The 21,623-nt window shown below is 52.7% G+C and overlaps 1 protein-coding gene across 3 annotated transcripts in view; it reads left to right on the forward strand.

The window, feature by feature from the left end:
• Positions 1 to 21,623, forward strand: part of KDM5B (lysine demethylase 5B) — a 1,291,824-nt gene that overhangs the window by 367,214 nt on the left and 902,987 nt on the right. For 2 of the 3 annotated variants that reach the window (XM_069633695.1, XM_069633693.1), the window contains 2 exons: positions 18,329 to 18,432; positions 19,528 to 19,686. In XM_069633695.1, coding sequence (XP_069489796.1) covers positions 18,329 to 18,432; positions 19,528 to 19,686 — 263 coding nt within the window. The remainder of the gene's footprint in view (positions 1 to 18,328; positions 18,433 to 19,527; positions 19,687 to 21,623) is intronic. The other variant, XM_069633694.1, reaches the window with a different exon arrangement.

Below are 21,623 nucleotides of genomic sequence, written 5' to 3' on the forward strand. Positions count from 1 at the left end.
CGGCTTGTAAACTCCTTCGGCCTAAAACCCTTAAGGAGCGCCGCGTACGGTTTGTCGAGGGCGGAACCCTCTCTCCCACCGCCACACCTGCCAAAAGTGATGGGGGCACTGTTGCGGATGTGATGGACCTCGAGGAGAACACTTCTAGGTCCGCCACGCCCGTACCAGACTCTTCAAGGACTCACTCTGGTCTCGTTTTAGGGACAACACCCGGCGACACGGGCGTACAAAGACATTACACTAAACACACAACCCCTCTACCTGTTTCGACGGGTATGTCGAAAAAGGTGAAGCGCCAGCAGGGCCCTCGAATATTTCGGGGGATTCCTTGGATCGTTCAGATCCAAAGTCTTCCTCGCATCCGCAGCAGCGTTTGACTGGGCATCCCAAATTAAACAAGTGCGCTACCCCTAAATCAAGTTTACAAGTCGAAGCGCGGAATTTCGACCCTCCAACGGTCCCGAAAGGCCTGGTAGGCCCAAAAACTACGACTAGGCCTCAAGGTGAAAAACCTACCGCTAGGCCCTCTGATGCCGCGGTAGGTGGTAAATCTACCGATAGACCTTCGGAACTACTATCTCACGCTGATTCGGCGGAAATCTAACACAATCGCTGGAATTACTTCGACGGTTGGGCTTATTCCTATTCCGTCGAAAAACATGGGGCCGCCGCGGACAAATCTATAGATGCACCATGGTGCCCAGATTCTCGCGATAATTATGAGGACAGTGAAGAGCCTCTTTCCAACACCCTGAGGGACAAATTTCGGCGTTAAGGGGAGGAAGACAGCGTTTTTCCACCCGTAGGCCCTTCCAGTTTCCCTAAGCGGACAAGGGAGAAATTTGAATGGTCCATGGATCGTCTTGAAAACATTATTTATTTTTCTGAACATCCTTCCCCGAAAAGATCTTGTGGAGAACCTAATCTTAAATCTGCTTCAGTTACAAGAGGATCAGCCCTTCATCATGAAGACCTCATTCAAATGGATACTTATCAGGATATTTACAGTGAAGAACCTTCCTTCATGCAGGGCTACAATGAGGACCAGGTGGATGCCACGGACAATTGGGAAGAAACCCAGCAAGTGGTGAGGGACCCATGGACGCTCCCCCAACAAGATCAGGACACTGATGTTCTGTACCTGGATTCTCCTCCGTCCACCCCGACTTGCCAGGCCTCACCTGTAGATGACCAAATGGCCTTCAATGCCTTGTTAACGAAGGGGGCAGATCACTTTCAAATCACTACTCAAGAGGCAGTGCCTGAGCAGGTCTTTGTAGAAGACATTCTTAAGGATAACCACCCCCCAGCCAGGCTATTCCCCTCCTTAATTCTATTAAGAGAAGATTGGGCTCTCTCCCTGGTGTCACGAGCTCGGACCCGGGCAGTGAACCCAAGAGTAGAAGTTATTTGGGCCAGCTCCGTCGGACCCTAAATGCATTAAAGGGCACGCCACCCCCGATTCCCTGGTAGTAACTACCACCCGGAAACGGGCAGGAGTACTGCTTACTACGGGGGAGGCACCTCCAGATGGAGAATCCAAGAGTTTGTATGCCTTGGGTAAGCGGGTTACCTCGGCTGCCACATATACCACACGCATAGCGAATAACACTATGTTGCTGGCGAGTTATGCTGACGTTCAATGGAACCTAGTACAGGAAGGTCTCCAGGAGGTCCCAGAGCCCATCGGGTTCAAGCTTCTCACTATTGTGGCCGAAGGCAGGCAAGTGAACCAGAATGTGATGAAGAACACTCTGGACATGGCTGAAACAGCAGGCAGGTCTCTGGCTCAGGGAAATTTACTTAAGAGGCCCGCTTGGCTTCATACCTCAGGGTTTAAGCCTGAGACACAGGCCGCTCATCCAGTAAACCCATTGAAGAAACTAACCTCTTCGGAAAGGCTGTCGATGAAGCCCTAGAAACAGCCAGAAAAGAGCATGAGACTCTTAAGTCCCTGCAACAAATTACTCCATGACCTTCTCCCCAGAGGGGAGGTATGTTACGCTCACCTGATTCCCACGGGGGCGTCGATCTGGACTGGCCCGCTGTTGCTTCCATCAGAGTAACATGTAGAGCCGAGATGACAGACTGGACAGACCCACTTAGCTTTGTTTGTTGGACTCGTACGAATATCTTTCTGCAATGGAGAAGGGGAATTAACCTCCCGTAATCTGAGCGTTAACCCGCCTTCCCACTCCCCTCGTCTGCCCACAGAACACTCCTGAAGTCCCCTCTTAATCTCACCTGATGATTTGGAAAGATGAGCTCTCCATCCTGCGTCGAGCGCAGGGGCGCGTAGACGACCAGTTACTTCACTGGCGTGGAGGAATTGGCGAGTTCCAGTATTGACTCAAAAGTCCAATCGTTCGTAAGAGTTCAAAAGTCTGATCTTCACTCTGCCAGATTCCTTGCAGGTTGCAGATTTAAACCACTAGAAGAGTTCCAAGTGGCAATTGGTAAGATCCTGGTAAGTCTATTGTGGTTCTCCCCTTTGGGGCCGGGGTACAGCGATGATGCAGAATTAACTGCGCCGACCCGAAATGAGGTGAGTACCCCCCTGTGGTAAATCAGGTAAGTCTTTGGGGTTAGGTTGTATTGTCCTTGCTTACTTATTTGTTCTTGTCTCCCCCAGGTGTTGAAGAATGGCCTGGAAGATGCTGGGTTTGCGATGGAGTAAAGGAATGCAGCCCCGGATGGTGAGTTCAGCGCGGCGCTGCGAGGCACTGTGAAGGCTTCTCTTCCAGATCGACGATGTGCTGGATCAAGGATTCAGGTAAGGGTTCTGTTCTGATCTCTTCTCCTTTTCTTGTTCCAGGTGTTCCAGGGCTGAAGCGCGGGCGTGGCTGAAGACTGGAGCTGCTGAAGACATGGTGAGCGTTGCGCTGCAGCACGCAGAATAACGCGAAGCACGTGTGGCTGTCCGGGTGTGGCTTAAATAGCCTTGGAAGAAGTTCCAGGTAAGTATTCTTCCACAGCCCCACCCGAGAGGAAAGGAGTCCCTGAGGTAAAATAGTCCCTCTAAGCCTCATTTGGCTTGTGGCTTCGTGCAGCATGGTCTGCATCAGGTAGGTATGCAGAATGGTCTGCATCAGGTAAGTTATCTGTAATGAGCCTGGCGCCCATGGCGCCAGGACTGTAGCCAAATAGCCCCTAACTGGGGTTTTTGGGCATGCTTCAAGTGGCATGATGCCTGCTTCCGGGGTTGCTGGGCCTGGTCTGGCTTTCCGGGGGCAGGCATCGTGACAAGGTAATTCTCGTGGGTCCTTTCGAGGGCAGTCCCATGTAAGTCAGAACAACTATGGCACAGGAAACCTTAATACTGGACAAACATCAGGAAGCCCCGCATACTACGCACCAAGGGGTCAGCGATGCAGCAAAGACAGAGGTAGAGGCCCAATTCCTAGAGGAGCCGCAGCCTCTGGTCAAAAATGACTATCAGATCCAGGTCCCCTCCCATGTCACCCGAGTCGTGGGCTGCTTAACAGCTTTCCTCATGTCTTGGGAGGGGATAACTTCAGACCAGTGGGTCATAAAGACGGTTGCCCGCGTGTACTGCATGCAATTCGCCAGTTCTCCAGCATGGGGTCTGGCATGGATTCACATGCTCATGAATATTCCCCGTCGTCAGGCTGGGAATCCTCGGTAAAGAAAAAATCAGTATCAGTTTCGTTTCTGATCTGTCTTTCATAGTAGTAACCAATCACTGATCTCTGCGTCATACTGACCACAGCCAATGACTGCCCTCTACCTAAGCCCCGCCTCTGGCAGCCATCTTCAGATTTTTACCGCACGTTCAAGTGTTGGGAGTCCTCGTGCTTAGCTCTCGAGCTTTTACTGGGTGTTTTGCGCTTTTTCAGGTGAATTTTCACATTTTTTCGGTTAATCGAGCCTCAAGCTCCACCGTTTCTACTCCCGTTAACGGCTACCCGTTGCAGGATTTTCCTACGCCTCTCAAGGGTGAAGATTTCGTCGAATCAACTTCTTGGAGGATTCCAGAAGATTTGCGGCCTACTTCGAGATGGCCCAGGATGCGAGTTCGTCGCCCGGACCCAAGCTGTTTCGCAGCTGCCCTGGATGCAGGCTACAGAATGTGTTTAAGGAAGACGAACATTCGCGTTGCCTCTACTGTCTTCATGGGGACAAGACTCATGTAGAAAAGGACTGCCAGTTCTGCAAGAACTTGTCGGAGCGGACCATGAGGGACCGTCGATCCCGTCTCGAAAGCTGGTTGGAGAAGGGCTCGACGGGTGAGAAGAAGAAAGGGTCCGAGCCGGCTTCTAAGTCCTGTGCGGGCGCCCCGGCGATGGGGGCCCAACACCAGGCCAAGCGCCGCGAGTCCGCTGGCTCCGGGAGCGCCGAAAGGTCGGGCTCTTCGGTCGCCAGGCAGGGCGCACCTTCCCCGGCACCGTCAACCACGAGCCAACGCTCCGGTTCGGGGAAGAGAAAGTCCGAGACCCCGGGTAAGCTTCGGGAGAAGCCCCGTCCGATCTCGGAAGAGGGGGAGCGGGGCGTCGCCCCTCCCCCGAAGGAGAGGGCCCGGGACGCACCTAAGGTGGTGAAGACCACTACCTAGCAGGCGAAGGCCTCTATTGAGGCTATCGCGGCGACTCTGGCCAAGCCGGCAGAGACACCGCCAGCGGAGACCGCCTCCGGGTCTAGAGTTTCCCTGCCGCCGAGGAGGGAATCCTCTTTTCAGCCCATCGTCGTGGCTGCCATGATGGAAGAAGCGAGGGGGGGGGCACGGTGCCCTCCTCGAGCTCGGAGTCAGCCTCGGAGGAGGAACTGACCGAGGCCGTGAGGAACCTCGAAGTCCAATTCGAGAAGGTTCGATCCCGTCAGGAAGATCCTCGGGACATAACCGAGGAAGACTAGGATGGTGAGGAAGAGCGGCCTTCCCTTCCGGCGCAGCCAGATCCTAGGCCCCAGGATGGCTTGGCAGCCATTTTGTCTGCCATCCAGTCCTTATGCTCTGAGATAAGGACGAGATTCCCACGACCCAGGCCGGAGGACCCGCAACCTGGCCCGTCGGGAAGTCCTCAGAACAAACGACGGAGGACCCAACCCTCTCCTCCGCTCGCCCCCGTAAGGCCTACAGTTCCCTCCTCATACTCCCACGAGTCGGGAGATGACGGTGCGCTGGGCTCGACGACGGATTCTGAGGGCGACGACGACGACGAAACGGGTCTCAGGTCTCCCGTCGCACGGGCCTCGCCGCCCGACGAGATTGGCTCATTCCATGCCATGATCGCCAGGGCGTCCGAATTGTTCCAGCTCTGCCCGGAGGAGCAGGGAAAGGAAGGTTTCCTCTATCAGCGCTGGGAGGCCAAGAGGAAGACGGTCATTGCGGTGCCCCTAATCAATGACATCTGGGAGGAGGGCCTGTCGGTTCTCAAGAACCCCTCAACAGCACCAGCCAAACGGGACCGGTACGAGAAGAAGTACCGGGTCCCCGAAACCGCTCCCCTGTGCCTCAGGGCCCAGCCAACGCCAGACTCGGTCGTCTCGGCGGCGGCGAAGAAGAAAGCAGCGGGGTCAGGAGCCTCGACGTCGAATTCCCCGCAGGACGGCGAGGGAAAGAAGTTGGACGCCATGGGGCGGCGGGTCATTTCGTCGGCGGCGACGACGATCAAAGCGGCCAACGCCCTGGCGATCGTGGCCCGTTACGACAGGGAGCTCTGGTTTAAGCTGGCCCCCATATTGGACTTCCTGCCGGACGACAAGAGGTCCGAGGCCCTGGAAATACTGCAAGAGGGCGAGGTGGCGTCGGACCACGCCATAACGGTGGCAACCGATATTGCCGATACCGGGTTCCGCCAGCTGGGCAACGGTGTTTGCCTACGACGACGGGGTTGGCTCCGGGCGACCGACTTCCGTCAGGACGTCCAGACCAGGGTGTTGGACATGCCGCTCGACGGCAGCAACTTTTTCGGGAAGGCAGTGGACGAATCCCTCCAAGCCATAAAAACGGACACGGAGATGGCACGCGCCCTAGGAGCCCTTCAGCAACGACGGCCCTTTCGGAGCTCCGGAGGCAGACAGGGTGCCTCCAAGGGATCCAGCGGTGGCTCGTCGTCCTACCGCCAGGCGGCACGCTCCTTGTCTCAGGAGGCCTACAGGGGTCGCGGCAAGCAGGGAGCGTCTCGCCGCCATCGGCAAGGTGGCCAGGGCGGCAAGGCCACCACCTCCAAGCAGGACTGAACCGGCCGTGGTCTCGGGCCCCCACCGAAGCACCCCGGTGGGAGGCCGGCTGACGAACTTTGTCGGCGTGTGGAAGTCCATCTCCACCGACCGTTGGGTGCTGGATGCCCTGGCAAGAGGACACTCTATCGAATTCCTGAGGAAGTGCCCTCACGTTCCACCTGTGGCCAGGAAGGAAAATCACGTCCCGCAACTGCTGTTGGAAGTACGGGCGATGCTCAGGAAAGGCGCCATCGAGCTTGTCCCGAAGAGGCTCCGGGGTATACTCAAGGTACTTCCTCGTCAGGAAGAAGACGGGCGGCTGGCGCCCCATCCTGGACCTTCGTCGTTTGAACAAATACATCAGATCACAGAAGTTCAGGATGGTCACCCTCCAGCACGTACTGGGACAGCTGGAGGAAGGCGACTTTCTATCGTCGCTGGACCTGGAGGATGCATACTTCCACGTTCCCATCCTCAAAAGTCACAGAAAGTTCCTCAGGTTCGTCGTCCAGGGACGCCACTACCAATTCAGAGCACTGCCGTTCGGATTGAAGTCGGCCCCCAGGGTCTTTACCAAGTGCCTAGCACCAGTGGCGGTGCAGCTGTGCCTGCAGGGGATTCACGTCTACCCCTACCTGGACGACTGGCTCATCCGCTCAAGGACGAGGGAACTCGCCGTCGAACACACTGCGAGGACCGTCCAGCTACTCACAGACCTGGGATTCGCCATAAACTACCCAAAGTCCCACCTGGTGCCGTCGCAGGTGGCCCTGTTTCTGGGAGCGAAGCTCGATACAGTGAGGCGCCTGGCGGCCCCGTCGGAAGAACGGACGAACACCATCCTAGGCAAAGTCCAGCGCCTGCTTGACACGGACGTGGCCAGGGTGAGGTACATCAAGTCCCTCCTGGGGATGATGTCCTCTTGCATCTACCTGGTGCGCCTCTGCAGACTACGGATGCGCCCTCTCCAAGAATTTCTCGACGCCCGTTGGATGCAGGCGACGGTCACCTTCGAAGACAGGGTCCCCCTCAACGAGGTGTTCCGTCGGGCGATTCAGTGGTGGGGCGTTCGAGCGCACCTCACGGCGGGCAAGGACTTTCAGACGCCGGCGTACCAGGAGACGGTGACGACGGACGCCTCCCTGGAAGGTTGGGGTGCCCACATCGGAGATCTCCACGCAAGAGGCCTCTGGCTCCCGGAGGAGAGGCTCCTGCACATCAACGACCTGGAACTCCGAGCCGTGTTCTGGGCTCTCAAATCGTTCCTCCTGTCGCTCAAGGGCAAGGTGGTGCGGATCTTCACGGACAACACCACGACAATGTTTTACATACGGAAGCAGGGAGGCACCAGATACCCAGCCCTATCCAAGGAGGCACAGGATCTGTGGCACTGGGCGGTCGCCCAGGGGATGTTCCTGGTTCCCTTCCACCTGGCAGGAGAAAAACACCATCGCCGACTCGCTCAGCAGGGAGCTGCGCGCGTGTCACGAGTGGGAACTGCGCCAGGATCAGGTGGATCAACTCTTCCGACGATGGGGCAAACCCCAAATCGACCTGTTCGCAACAGCAACGAACTCTAAGTGCAAGAGGTTCGCCAGCAGGTTTCCCCAGCCGAGAAGCATGGGCGATGCGTTCTCGTTCCCCTGGGACGGCCTATACCTGTATGCGTTCCCTCCGTTGCCGTTGCTGCTTCGACTCATCAGCCAGCTCAAGAGGTCCCGGTGCAGGATGATCCTCGTTGCACCGGCGTGGCCGAGGCAGATCTGGTTCCCGGACCTTCTGGACTTGTCAACGTCCCCTCCCATCAAGATGTTGGCGGACGCGGACCTTCTCTCCAGAGAAGGAGGCGCCATCCTCCATCACAACCCGGCGTTGCTGAACCTGCAGGCTTGGCTCCTGCAGCGCTAGAGTTTGGAGGCTACGATATACCGGCCGATTGCAGAGAGGTTCTTGCAAAGGCCAGGGCGTCCTCGACTCTCAAATGCTACGGTCATAAGTGGAAGAGGTTCTCTATCTGGTGCCGAGCACAGAAGATCAACCCCCTACGGATTACGGCCCCTCAAGTGCTGCCGTACCTGCTATTGCTGGCAAAGGCTGGGCTGGCCCATGCCTCCATTAAGATTCATCTGGCGGCGATCTCCAGATATACCAGAATCACAGGACGGACGTCCCTGTGGTCCCATCGACTGGTAAAAGAGTTTATGAAAGGACTGTTCCGGTCGTTCCCGCTGGTGAAGGCCCCGGCCCCGGCACTTAACATGGTGCTGACCAGGCTCATGGGGCCCCCATTCGAGCCGATGCACTCCGCACCGATGAAGTTTGTGTCGTGGAAGACTGCGTTCCTGGTGGCCATTACCTCCGCACGACGAGTGCGAGAGATCCAGGCCCTCTCCTGCAAAGCACCGTACTTGACTTTCCATGCCTCGAGGGTGGTGCTTAGGACGTACCCCTCCTTTATGCCCAGGGTGCCGTCGGACTTCCATCTTAACGAGCCCTTGGTGTTACCGGTTTTCTTCCCGTCTCCTTCGTCGCTGGCCGAGAGGACTTTGCACTCGCTGGATGTGGCTAGAGCGCTGAAGTTCTACGTGGACCGCACAAAGTTTCCGGAGGACATCACAGCTGTTCGTGAACTTTGGACCTGTGAATCAAGGGAAGGCTCTCTCCAAGTCTTCTATTTCCAGATGGCTCTCCGGCTGCATCATGCACTGTCACCAGTTGGCTAACCGACCGCTGCCAGGCCGTCCGAGAACCCATTCGACCAGAGCGATCGCTGCTACTACGGCGTTCTTATCTGGCGTGCCCCTGCTGGACATCTGCAGGGCTGCTACGTGGAGGTCGACGCACACCTTCACGAGATTCTACTGCGTCGATCGGGATTCCAGGGAGGAGTCAAGGGTCGGCCAAGCAGTGCTGCGCAACCTGTTCGCTTAAGGTGAGCCTGGTGAGGAGGTAAGAGATGCTTAATGTTGAGTTTTTTGGTATTGCTTAATGTGGAGCCTTTTGCCACCCCCCGTGGTTGTGCATGTGTGTACTGCGATTTATTCTTATATTCATGAGCATGTGAATCCATGCCAGACCCCATGCTGGAGAAGGAACAAGTTACTTACCTGTAACTGTTGTTCTCCAGCATGGGTCTGGCATGGATTCACATGCGAACCCTCCCGCCTACCCCTCTGCGGCTCTTCACTTGGTCATACTGCCACTTCACGTGCTACCAAATCTGAAGATGGCTGCCAGAGGCGGGGCTTAGGTAGAGGGCAGTCATTGGCTGTGGTCAGTATGACGCAGAGATCAGTGATTGGTTACTACTACGAAAGACAGATCAGAAACGAAACTGATACTGATATTTTCTTTACCGAGGATTCCCAGCCTGACGACGGGGAATATTCATGAGCATGTGAATCCATGCCAGACTCATGCTGGAGAACAACTGTTACAGGTAAGTAACTTGTTCCACCTCCACAATTCAGACCAGCGCGATCACTGCGCCTCTCACCGGGCCATCTGGAGATCCTGAATCAAGAGGTGGAAGCGCTGCTGGTGAAAGGACGCCATAGAAGCCGTCCCTATTTTTCAGGTAAACGGGGGTATTTATTAAGTGTACTTCCTTGTACCCAAAAAGGACCTCACCATGCGCCCTGTTCTAGACCTGCGCCCAGCGAACAAATTCATAAAACCTCAGGTTTCGCGTGGTAACACTACAGGAGGTGATCCTACTGTTGAAACAGGGGACTACATCGCAACATTGGACATGAAAGATGCATACTTTCATATTTCAATGTTGCCAGTGCACAGGAAATATCTAAGGTTCATGATAGAGGACAGGCATTACCAATTCAAAGTACTCCCCTTCGGCACAGCCTCGGCGCCAAGGGTCTTTACCAAGGTACTGGCAGCAGCGCACCTGTGCAGACTATCCGTCCCGGTTTACCATTGACTCAACGACTGGCTCATAACAGGGGACTCGTACGACACATTTTGACCACCCGAAGGACTGTAGACCACCTGTTCAGTCTGGGATTCTCCATCAAGAAAAAATGCAGTCTAGTCCCCAGTCAAATAAAACAATTTCTGGGGGCTCTAATTCGGACGAAAGACGGCCTCATCTTCCCCTCCGAGAGGATTCAGAACATGCTTTTTCAGATCCCTCAATATGTAGCCAGTTGGGAGGTGACGGTATGCAAAGCCATGCGTTTGCTAGGGATGATGGCGTCCTGCATATACTTGGTTCACCATGCACGGCTGCGCATGCGTCCCATGCAAGAGTGGCTCAACAGCCAGTGGTGTCAGGCCAGCGGACAATGGGAAGATCTGTTGTCTCACCAGCCCTCGTTCTCGATCTGCTGTGGTGGTCAAGTGAAAACCTTCTGAAGGGGAAAACCTTCACCACTCCTGCAGTAGAAGCCACTCTCAGGACAGACGCGTCTCTCTCACGGGGTGGAAGGGCTCACCTGCTTCAGCAGATGACGCATGGAGTGTGGTCCCCACAAGTAGCGTCCAACCATATAAACTTACTGGAGCTATTAGCTGTGTTCAAGGCATTAAATGCTTTTCAGATGCAACTACAAGGGAAGACAGTGCTGATTCTAACAGACAGCACTACAGCCATGTGTTACCTAACAAACAGGGGCACTCACACTACAGGGCTATCCAAGATGTCCCAAAACATTTGGATATGGGCTCTCAGACGCAAGATGTTTCTGTTGTCCCAACATGTTCCAGGGGAACTCAATCTTCTGGCAGATGTGCTCAGCAGAGGTTTCCCTCTGCCCATATAATAAGAATGGCGTCTGCACGAAGACATCATGTCCAAAGTCTTCGCAGAATGGTGCGTACCAGAGATCGACCTGTTCACAAATCAGGAAAACGCCCAATGCCAAGACTACGCCGCCAGGTAGAACGGTCTCTGAATAACATGGTCAGGGAAACCTAACGCCCGTTATTGCTATGTCAGCAAATGGAAACGGTTTATCTGGTGTAATACCAAGGGCGTCGATCCCATCGATAGCTCACCCACTCACATTGTGCTATAACTAACCCATTTGTTGGACACAGGGTTGGTATTCAATTCCCTAAAGGTTCATCTGGCTGCTCTTTCAGCATACACCACGTCGCAACAAAAGGTTTCGCGGTGGAAGATACCGGTGATTATGGCCTTTATAGAAGGGGATAAAAGAATGTATCCTCCCATTTCTCACCCAGCTCCTGGATGGTATCTTAATGTGGTTTTAACCAGGCTCATGGGGTCTCCCTTTGAGCCAATGCATAAAGCAAGTCTAAAAGACCTTACGTATAAGACGGCCTTCCTAGTGGCTATCACTTCTATCAGAAGGGTTGGTGAACTACAGGCCCTTTCTGTTCTCAACCCCTTTGTTACAGTCCACAGGGATAAGGTAGTTCTGTGCACGCATCCCAGATTCATTTTGAAGTTCCATGTAAACCAATCGATTGAACTTCCTACCTTTTTCCAGAATCCCGATAGCATGGCCGAAAGAAGCCTGCACACACGATGTGCGCAGGGCAGTCATGTTCTACCTGGAAAAGAACAAAACCACTGAGGAAAACAAACCAATTCTTCGTTTCAGTGGCAGCTGGTAGAGAAGGGATCCTGTCTCTAAATCGGCTATCTCAAGGTGGATTGTCAAATGCATCACACTGCTACGCTCTTGCAAAGTGAGAACTGCCCTTCAAGCCTAGAGCAGGCTCTACTGGGGCTTCCATAGCATTCCTTGCAAATGTTCCCCTAGAGTCCATTTGCAAAGCGGCAACCTGGAGTTCTGTACACACCTTTTACAAAATGCTATTGCCTAGACTCTCATTCTAGGTCTGGTTCTCACGTGGGACAAGCAGTACTAAGACATCTTTTCACTACTGTTCCTTCTCACAAGCCACCTCCAACTCCGGGTACTGTTCGCTAGTCGATGCACAGCATGTGATTCTAAGCAGATTATCTCAAGACCTGCATTCTCCTGCATGGGGTCTGCATGGTTCACATGCTCATGAATATTCCCCATCAAGCTGGGAATCCTCGGTTAAGAAAAAATCTGTTTACTTTCTGCACTTTCTCCTAACAACCAATCACTGGTCTCTGGGTCATACTGCCCCCAGCCAATGACTGCCCTCTACCTAAGCCCCTTCTCTGGCAGCCATCTTCAGATTTTTACTGCAATTTCAAGTGTTGGGAGCCCTTGTGCATAACTCTCTAGCTTTTACTGCGTATTGAGTTTTTTCAAAGAGTTTACTCTTATTTTTTCGGTCAGTTCGAGCCTCAAGCTCCACAGATTCTTCTTCTGATTAACAGGGACCCGTTTCGGAAATTTCTACGCCCCTCAAGGGCGAGTTTTTGTCAAATTCCACTTCTTGGAAGATTTTGAAAGATCTTTGTGGCCTACCCCGCGTTGGACATGGCCCAGGACAAAGGAGACTCGACGCTCACTGGATCCAAGCTGTTTAGGAACTGCCCAGGATGTGGACGGCAGAACGTCTTTAAGGAGGACGAACACTCCCGGTGCCTCTGCCTGCACGCCGACAAGTCGCACGTGGAGGACTGTGCGTTTTGCAAGAACATGTCCGTTCGGACCATGAAGGACCGTCGACTCGCTGGAGGCTAAGAGCCCAGTAGCAGGTGAGAAGAAGTCTCGAGAGGTCTTTTAAGACCTTTGAGGGCGCTCAGGAGACTGGGGCCCAACAAAAGGCAAAGCACCGCGAGTCCAGGGGCACTGGGAGCGCCGTTGGTTCAGGCTCCTCGGCTGCCAGGCAGGGTGTGATGTGACTGACGCCGTCAACCACGAGCCAACGCTCCGGCTTGATGAAAAGGAAGTCTGAGAACCCGGGTAAGCTTCGGGAGAAGCCCCGGTTGATCCCGATGGGGAAAGCCATCGGGGGTTGGGGGGGTGTGAGGTGGGAGGTGAGGCGGTTGCCCCCCCCCACGGTGAAGGCCTCAGATGCCTCCAATCCAAGGTCATGAAGGCCCTGGTCCACCCGGCTAAGGCCTCGATTGAGGGAGTCGCGGTGGCCCTGGCGAATCCTGCGGGGGCGACCCCAGTGGAGACTACTTCCGGGCCTAGAGTTTCCCTGCCAACCCGGAGGGAATAGTCTTTCCAGCCGGAGGAGGAGGAACTGGAGGAGGAGGAGGAACTGGGGGAGGAGGAACTGGAGGAGGAGGAACTGGAGGAGGAGGAGGAGGAGGAGGAGGAACTAAGATAACCTCCTCTGAGGATGAGCTGTCTGGCTTCAAAGCTATCCGGGAAGGATCCTGATGAAGCTGATGTAGAGAGCGACGGAGCCGATGAGGAGCGGCGGGCCGTGGAGGAAACGGAGGACACCACGCCCCAGCTGACACCCACGTTCCAACCGATGCCTACGCCGCAGGACCATTTAGGAGCAATCTTGATGGCGTTGCAGACCCTATGTACAGAGGTACAGACAAGGTTGCCCTTGCCCCCAGCGGATGATCCAATGGCGCCTTGGCCGACGGAGCCCTCCAAACAAGCGGAGATGATCAATCCTCCCCCCTCGCTTCCATCCTTCACCTCCAACTCCTCCGCCAAGGGACGAGACTGACACAGCAATGACGCGTACTGACGAAAGTGGTGACGACAGAATGGATCTCCCGTCGCCTCCCACCCGGGCGTCCCCTCCTTAGAAATTGGCTCCTTTCACGCCATGATCGCCAGGGCCTCAAAGATCTTCCAGCGGTGCCCCGAGGAACAGGAGAAGGAAGGATTTCTTTACCAACGACAGGAAGCCAAGAGGAAAACCATACTCGGTCCCGCTGTTGGACGATATATGGGACTAAGGGCTGTCCCTTTTGAAGAACCCGTCCACGGCCCCTGTGAAGAGAGACCGGTACGAGAAGTACTGTTTTCTGGACTCCGCTCCCATGTGCCTCAGGGCGCAACTGACCCTGGATTCAGTGGTCTGCGTGGCAGCCAAGAAGAAAGCAGCAGGGGCAACAGCGTCATCTACCACTTCCCCGCCAGACGGCGAGGGAAAGGAGCTAGATGCCATGGGACGTCGGGTCATCTAGTCAGCGGCAATGACCATCAAGGCGACCAACACCCTCGCGATCGTGGCCCGCTATGATGGGGAGCTGTGGTTCAAAATCGCTCCTATCCTGGACTTCCGGACGACAAGAGGGCGGAAGCCCTGGAAATCCTGCAAGAGGGCAAGGTGGCTTTGGATCACGCCATCACGGTAGCTACAGACATCGCCGATACTGAATTGTCAGATGGGCAACAGCGTTTGCCAGTGCAGTTGGCTCAGGGCCACCAACTTCTGTTAGGACGTGCAGACCAGGGTACTGGACATGCCCTTCGACAAACAACCTTTTGGCAAAGCATTGAACGTGTCACTGCAAGCCATCAAGGCGGACACCGAGACGACCCGTGCTTTGGGCACTCAATCAGCGATGACCATCCTTTCGGACATCCGGAGGCAAATCTCAAGGTGCCTTCAAAGGATTCAGCGGCAGTTCCTTGTTGTACCCCCAATCGGCACGTTACCTCATCGCAGGAAGCTTACAGAGGCTGCAGCATGGCCGGTGGATACCGTCGTCGTTGCCAACGTGCCCAGGGAAGCAAGACCTCTGCGAAACAGGACAACCGGCTGTGATGTCGTGCCCCCACCTGAGCACCCCAGAGGGAGGTGGCTGGCGAACTTGTGGGAGTCATCTCCACCAAACGTTTGGTGCTGGATGCCCTGGCCCACGGGCACACTCTGGAGCTCCAAAGGAAGTGCCCCCGTTTCCAACCTGTGGCCAGGAAAGAGAACCACGTTCCACAGCTGCTTCTGGAGGTACGAGCCATGCTGAGAAAGAGCGCGATAGAGCTTGTCCCAAAGAGGCTCCGGAGTATACTCACGGTACTTCCTCGTCCGAAAGAAGACAGGCGGCTGGTGGCCCGTCTTAGACCTTTGCTGCCTCAACAAATGCATCAAATCCTAGAGGTTCCGGATGGTTACCCTTCAGCATGTGCAGGGACAGCTGGAGGAAGGCGACTTCCTATCGTCACTGGACTTGGGAGATGCCTACATCCACATCCTCGTACACAAAGGACATCGAAAGTTCTACGTTTTCGTGGTCCAAGGGCGGCACTACCAGTTCAAGACCCTGCCCTTCGGGTTGAAGTCAGCGCCAAGGGTCTTTACCAAGTGCCTGGCACCGGTGGCTGCGCCTGCAGGGGATCCATGTATACCCCTACCTGGACGATTGGCTCATCCGAGCAAAGTTGAGAGAACTCGCCGTCGACCACACAGTGAAGACCGTCCGCCTGCTCAGGGAACTGGGATTCTCGATCAACTTTGCGAAGTCCCGCTTGGTACTGTCGCAGGACGCCCTGTTCCTGGGAGCCAGACTTGACACAAGGGTGCGGTTGGCCTCGCTGTCGGAGGAAAGGACGAAGGCCATCCTAGGCAAGGTGCAACGACTGTTGACCATGGAAGGGTGAGGTCCATCAAGTCCCTGCTCAGCATGATGTCAACGTGCATCTACCTCATGCGTCTGTGCAGGTTGCGGATTCGGCCACTGCAGGAGTTCGACGCCTGTTTGATGCAAGTGGCGGGAAGTTTTGAAGACAAGATCTCCCTCAACAAGACTTTCCGTCAAGCGATCCGGTGGTGGGGCATCCGCACGAATCTCACGGCGGGCATGGACTTCAGACCCCAGCGCACTAGGAAACTGATTGACCCCCTCCCTGGAGGGGTGGGGAGCGCACACCGGAGATCTCCACGCAAGAGGTCTTTGGCTCCCAGAGGAGAGGTCCCTGCACATCAACGTCCTGGAGCTCCAGGCCGTGTTCTGGGCCCTCAGGTCTTTCCTTCCGTCCCTCAAGGGCAAAGTGGTACGGGTCTTCACTGGCCGCACCACCACAATGTTCTACATCTGGAAGAAGGGGGGCCCCAGATCCCCAGCCCTATCCAAGGAAGCGCAGGATCTGTGGCACTGGGCCGTCGCTTGGGATGTTCCTGGTACCTTTTTTCATCTGGCAGGAGTAAATAACACCGCTGACTCACTCAGCAGGGAGCTGCGCTCTTGCCACGAGTGGAAGCTTCGGCAGGATCAAGTGGATCGGCTATTCTGACGGTGGGGCAATCCCCAGATCGATCTGTTCACGACGGCGATGAACACCATGTGCCAGAGGTTCGCCAGCAGGTTTCCCCAACCGGGGAGCATGGCCGATGCATTCTCCTTTTGCCTGGGACGGCCTGTTCCTGTATGCGTTGTCATTGCGACTCATCAGTAAACTCAGATGGTTCCGGTGCAGGGTGATCCTCGTTGCACCGGTGTGGCCGAGGCAGATATGGTTCCCGGACCTTCTACATCACGACCCGGGATTGGGATTGCTGAACCTGCAGGCCTGGCTCCTGCAGCACTAGAGTTTGGAGGCTATGCTATCCCGGCAGACTGCAAGGAGGTGCTTGCAAAGGCCAGGGCGTCCTCGACTCTTAAGTGCTATGGAGATAAGTGGAAGAGGTTCTCTGTCTGGTGCCATGCACAGAAGATCAACCCTCTACGGATTACGGCCCCTCAAGTGCTGCCGTACTTGCTGTCGCTGGCTCATGCCTCCATTAAAAATACATCTGGCGGCTGTCTCCCGCTACACCAGAACTCCGGGGGGGGGGTGGTAGTCGCTGTGGTCTCATCGCCTGGTGAAGAAGTACATGAAAGGACTGTTCTGCTCGTTCCTGCCAGTGAAGGCTCCTGCCCCGGCGTGGGAGCTCAATGTGGTGCTGACCAGGCTCATGAGTCTGCCATTCGAGCCCTTGGATTCGGCACCGCTTAAGTTCCTATCGTGGAAGACCACGTTTATTGTGGCCATCACCTCCGCACGACGAGTGGGAGAGATCAGGCCCTCTCTTGTAAGCCTCCATATCTGACATTCCACGAGACGAGGGTAGTGCAGAGTATGCACCCCTCCTTCATGCCCAAGGTGCCGTCGTACTTCCATGTCAACGAGCCCTTGGTGTTACCAGGTTTCTTCCTGTCGCCGGCTGAGAAGACTTGGCATTCGCTGGATGTGGCTAGAGCACTGAAGTTCTACGTGGACTGCACAAAGAGTTTTTGGGAGACATCACAGCCGTTTGTGAACTTTGGGCCTTTGAACCAAGGGAAGGCCCTCTCGAAGGCTTCCATTTCCAGATGGCTCTCTGGCTGTATCATGCACTGTCACTGGTTGGCAAACCGACTGTTGCCCGTCCCAGAGCCCATTCAACCAGAGTGATCGCTGCTACTACGGCGTTCCTGTCTGGTGTGACCCTGCTGGACATCTGCAGGGCTGCTACGTGGAGGTCGACTCGCACCTTCACGAGATTCTACTGCGTCTACAGGGATTCCAGGGAGGAGTCCAGAGTCGGCTAAGCAGTGTTGCGCAACCTGTTCACCTGAAGGTGGGCCTGGTGAGGAGGTAAGAGTTGCTTAATGTTGAGTTTATGTGATGCTTAATATTGAGCCTTTGCCACCTCCCGTGGTTGTGCTTGTGTGCACTGCTATGTATTCTTATATTCATGAGGATGTGAATCCATGCCAGACCCCATGCTGGAGAAGGAACAAGTTACTTACCTGTAACTGTTCTCCAGCATGGGTCTGGCATGGATTCACATGCAAACCCTCCCTCCTACCCCTCTGCGGCTCTTCACTTGGTCATACTGCCACTTTACGTGCTACCAAATCTGAGGATGGCTGCCAGGGGCGGGGCTTAGGGAGAGGGCAGTCATTGGCTGGGGGCAGTATGACCCAGAGACCAGTGATTGGTTACTACTAAGAAAGACAGATCAGAAACGAAATTGATACTGATTTTCTTTTTTCATTACCGCGGATTCCCAGCATGATGGGGAATATTCATGAGCATGTGAATCCATGCCAGACCCATGCTGGAGAACAGTTACAGTTAAGTAACTTGTTCCTTACACGCACATTTACGCACGCACCCTCCCACGCCCATGCTCGCACTCACCCTCTCACTTACGCATCTTAAATCAAGAGTTATACTGTAACCTTTTGGGAATTAAACGTTTGCCATAGTACTCGGTTTTCGGTTTATCTGATCTGCAAACCTTGTTACATACCAGTAATTGTTGTGAAAGGATACCAAAACAATACGCATATTTGTACATTATCACGGTTAACCATTTATTTCTGATCCTTCAACAGAAAAGGAAGTATGTGTTGCAGTGAAACAAGAGCCCATTGAGAAAAAGGAGGCAATGATTGAGTTGGAGAAGCCGAAGCCACGGTCTAAGAAGGGTACCTCTGTGGTGAGTTGGGTTTGGCACTGACAGTCACTTTGTAAAATGTGGGAGTATGTGTAGACTTGTGCCAATTTGGCATACATAAACAAGGTCTGTCAAACGAGGATCTAGTAACTTCTAAGACCTGGATTTTGTTGTGATTAAGAAAAAAATATGCAAAACAAGTACCAAGCCGATTATGGCTATTCTTTCCACAATCCATGCATGCCTACTGATGACTACCAACTTCCTGACTGCTGCGGTCAAATATTTTTTAAATTGGCTGCATTGCAGCTGTTTGTGCTCTAGTGGTCTTCTAAATTATGACAACAATGGTCATTTTATTGATCGGAAAGCAATGAGCCTAATTTTTGTGTAATTTTTTTTTTTTTTTTAGTTTCAAACCTGATTTGTCCCCTGATTTGTTGTGTTCTACCCCACCCTCCTTACTGTGAGCCATCTAAAGTGATGAGCATTGTGAGCTTAAGTGCAAGACCACTTGTCCTTAATGTTAAGCAGCAGTTTACAGTGCTGTTGATTACCATTCTTAAGGAAAATGGGGTTACATCTATAGGTTGAAAAACCCTGCCTTAGTCTAAGCAATCTCCCGAGCCTGCAGCACGTTTTCCTTTTTTTTTACCTGAGCTTGACCCTCTGCAATAGCTTGGCTATGTATGTTGCCTTCCATCTGTTGCTTTGCACCTCTGTGCTGTCGTTATTTAAACATGTGGGGACATGATATCACTGCTTTTTTGTTTCTTCGTGTTGCCGATATGATGCACATGGGATCCCACTTAAGGAATCAAACAGGTACGTTGGTGAATTGCTTAGATTTCAATCGTCAGCACCCTATTGAGTTTGTTCACTGGAGTGTGTAGCTTCTTTAGCACGCATATTTGATGTACTCAGTAAAGGCATTTGAGAGGATACTTGACTTATTAAACTCTATCAAAGCTGTTAAAGGACAGATGTCCATGACTGATCTGATGCCAAACTTGTTGATTTTACCCCTATAAAAGCTAATAATTTCAGCCTTTTTTTTGGATGGGATGGGGCATGGTCCAGATGTTAAACTAGTACACCTGACTTTCCTTTTGTGAATGGCACTGTGCTATATTGCAGGTGGATTTGTATGTGTGCCTAATATGTGGCAGTGGGAACGATGAGGACCGTCTCTTGCTGTGTGATGGCTGCGATGACAGTTACCATACGTTCTGCCTGATCCCACCTCTTCAAGATGTTCCCAAGGGAGACTGGAGGTGCCCCAAGTGTCTGGCTCAGGTAAAGGGATGAATGGAGAGGTGGTCCACTGGCTCTGTGATGCTGGGGCAAGTTTTATTCCCAGATCCAACCACTGCCTGGCTCTGATGGGAGGATGAGCAAAGAATGGCATGATTGCGTTTGGTTTGTATACTGTCATTTCTGTAGGTTTCTGAAATAGTATCTAACCAAATTACTGGTTAGACCAGAAATAAAACTAAATTATTTTAGAGTGCTATCCCTATCGTGTATTTCATAGACAAAAGGCGATTGCTTCAGATCTTTTGTTCTGCCCCCTTTCCCTTGTGACTTGAGGATCAGTAATGGGGATGTAATGTTTATTGTTTTACTTACTGGATGCGACCCACCATCAATTAATTGAGAGATTGGTTAATGCAGTACTTCAGTATTTTGCACAGGTGAAGCATTCAAGGTGCATTTCTTAGATTTAAATGTAATTTTTTCACACCAGTATGTGGGAGGGACGGGGGTGGGGAAGCACGTTCACCTTTTCTCGTCTGGGGAAAATCCAGTATTCCTAATGCGTGGTTGCAGATTTTGCATAACATTCATTTTTTTTTATTACAATGCATCATATATGTGCTGCTGTGAAAACGCTTTTTTGTTTAGTTTTGATCTATTCTTTGAACATCTAATATGAGTTGCACATTAGCCTGTTTGGTGCATTTCTTTATGCATAATTTGGATGCTCGCCGTTTGCAGCTTTTAAGGTTCAGAAAAACAGTATCAGATGCCACTTAAAGCCACATTTAACATTTCAAATGCTAAGCTACTATTTGATCTGGCATCTTTTTTGCATATGAAGTGCTCTTAAGTACTGAATCTCAAAATACAGAGCAATTGGGCTGATTTGTTTGGATGGACAGGGGCCCACAATGGTCCCTCCTTTGATTGTGCTCCTCATATTGAAATAGTTTGTAACCAAAGCAGGTTGACTACTTTGAGGATTATGAGAAGTTGGTTTTTAGTTTCCACTCGTTCGGCGCGTGTGCTGATTTGTATATAGAGGTTTCCTCTTTCGTTTTCAGCTCAGATGTATTATCTAATACTCCACACTGGGCTATCATACTCACCATGCACGACTCCAACAAACCCATCCATTATCATGTACCCAAAAAGCATATTGGTAGACTTGAAAAAGACCTGTAAGGTTGAAACACGTGTCGGCACCGCTTGATACTCCAATTTGAAGAATTCAATTGAATAAAACCAAAAAATGAAACTAAGACCTTTTGTGGACCTCAATTCCTCATGCACCTGAGCTGAAAACTAAAGAGGAAACCTCTATATACAAATTGGCACACGCGCTGAACGAGTGAAAACTAAAAACCAACTTCTCATGACACATACAAAGGGCACCACGAGCCTCTAAGTTTCTACCGACTGGCTGCTAGTGCACTTCAATACCGAAGACTGAAGGCGCGGCAACCCACAGTTCCTGGTGCTCCTAACAAATACTTTGAGGATTAGGCAGATGTGCCTTTTTGTAACTTTGCTCCTAGGGCATTTTCAGTTTGACTGAAGTCGTATGCAGGTTTGCTGGATTAAACACGAGCTCCCTGCCCCATGTTCTGTGTATCCCTTTTATACAGGATGAATGCAAATTCTTCATTTGAAATGGATGCACTTGCATCAATAGTAACATAGTGGTGGTGCAATATTTGTCATCTTCATCAATAAATGAACCTTGAAGTGTTGCTTCTTGACTGTAAAGTTCTGAGTAGTTTAACTTGCATGACGTTAATCCGATGTGATTTTCTTTTACAGTAGAGCAGATTGTGAACTGGATCACCTGAATTGTACTTTTCATTAGTGTAGAATTTGGTAATGAGGCCGCCGGTTAGAGATTTTCTCCATAAACTTAGTTTTGAAAGCGGTGCTTCTGTATTAGCAGACCATCCAGCATATAGCGGATTTGTGCTTGCTACAAAAAAGTG

This window comes from Ambystoma mexicanum, chromosome 13 (assembly GCF_040938575.1).
Source record: "Ambystoma mexicanum isolate Mex_15411 chromosome 13, UKY_AmexF1_1, whole genome shotgun sequence".
Taxonomy (NCBI): domain Eukaryota; kingdom Metazoa; phylum Chordata; class Amphibia; order Caudata; family Ambystomatidae; genus Ambystoma; species Ambystoma mexicanum.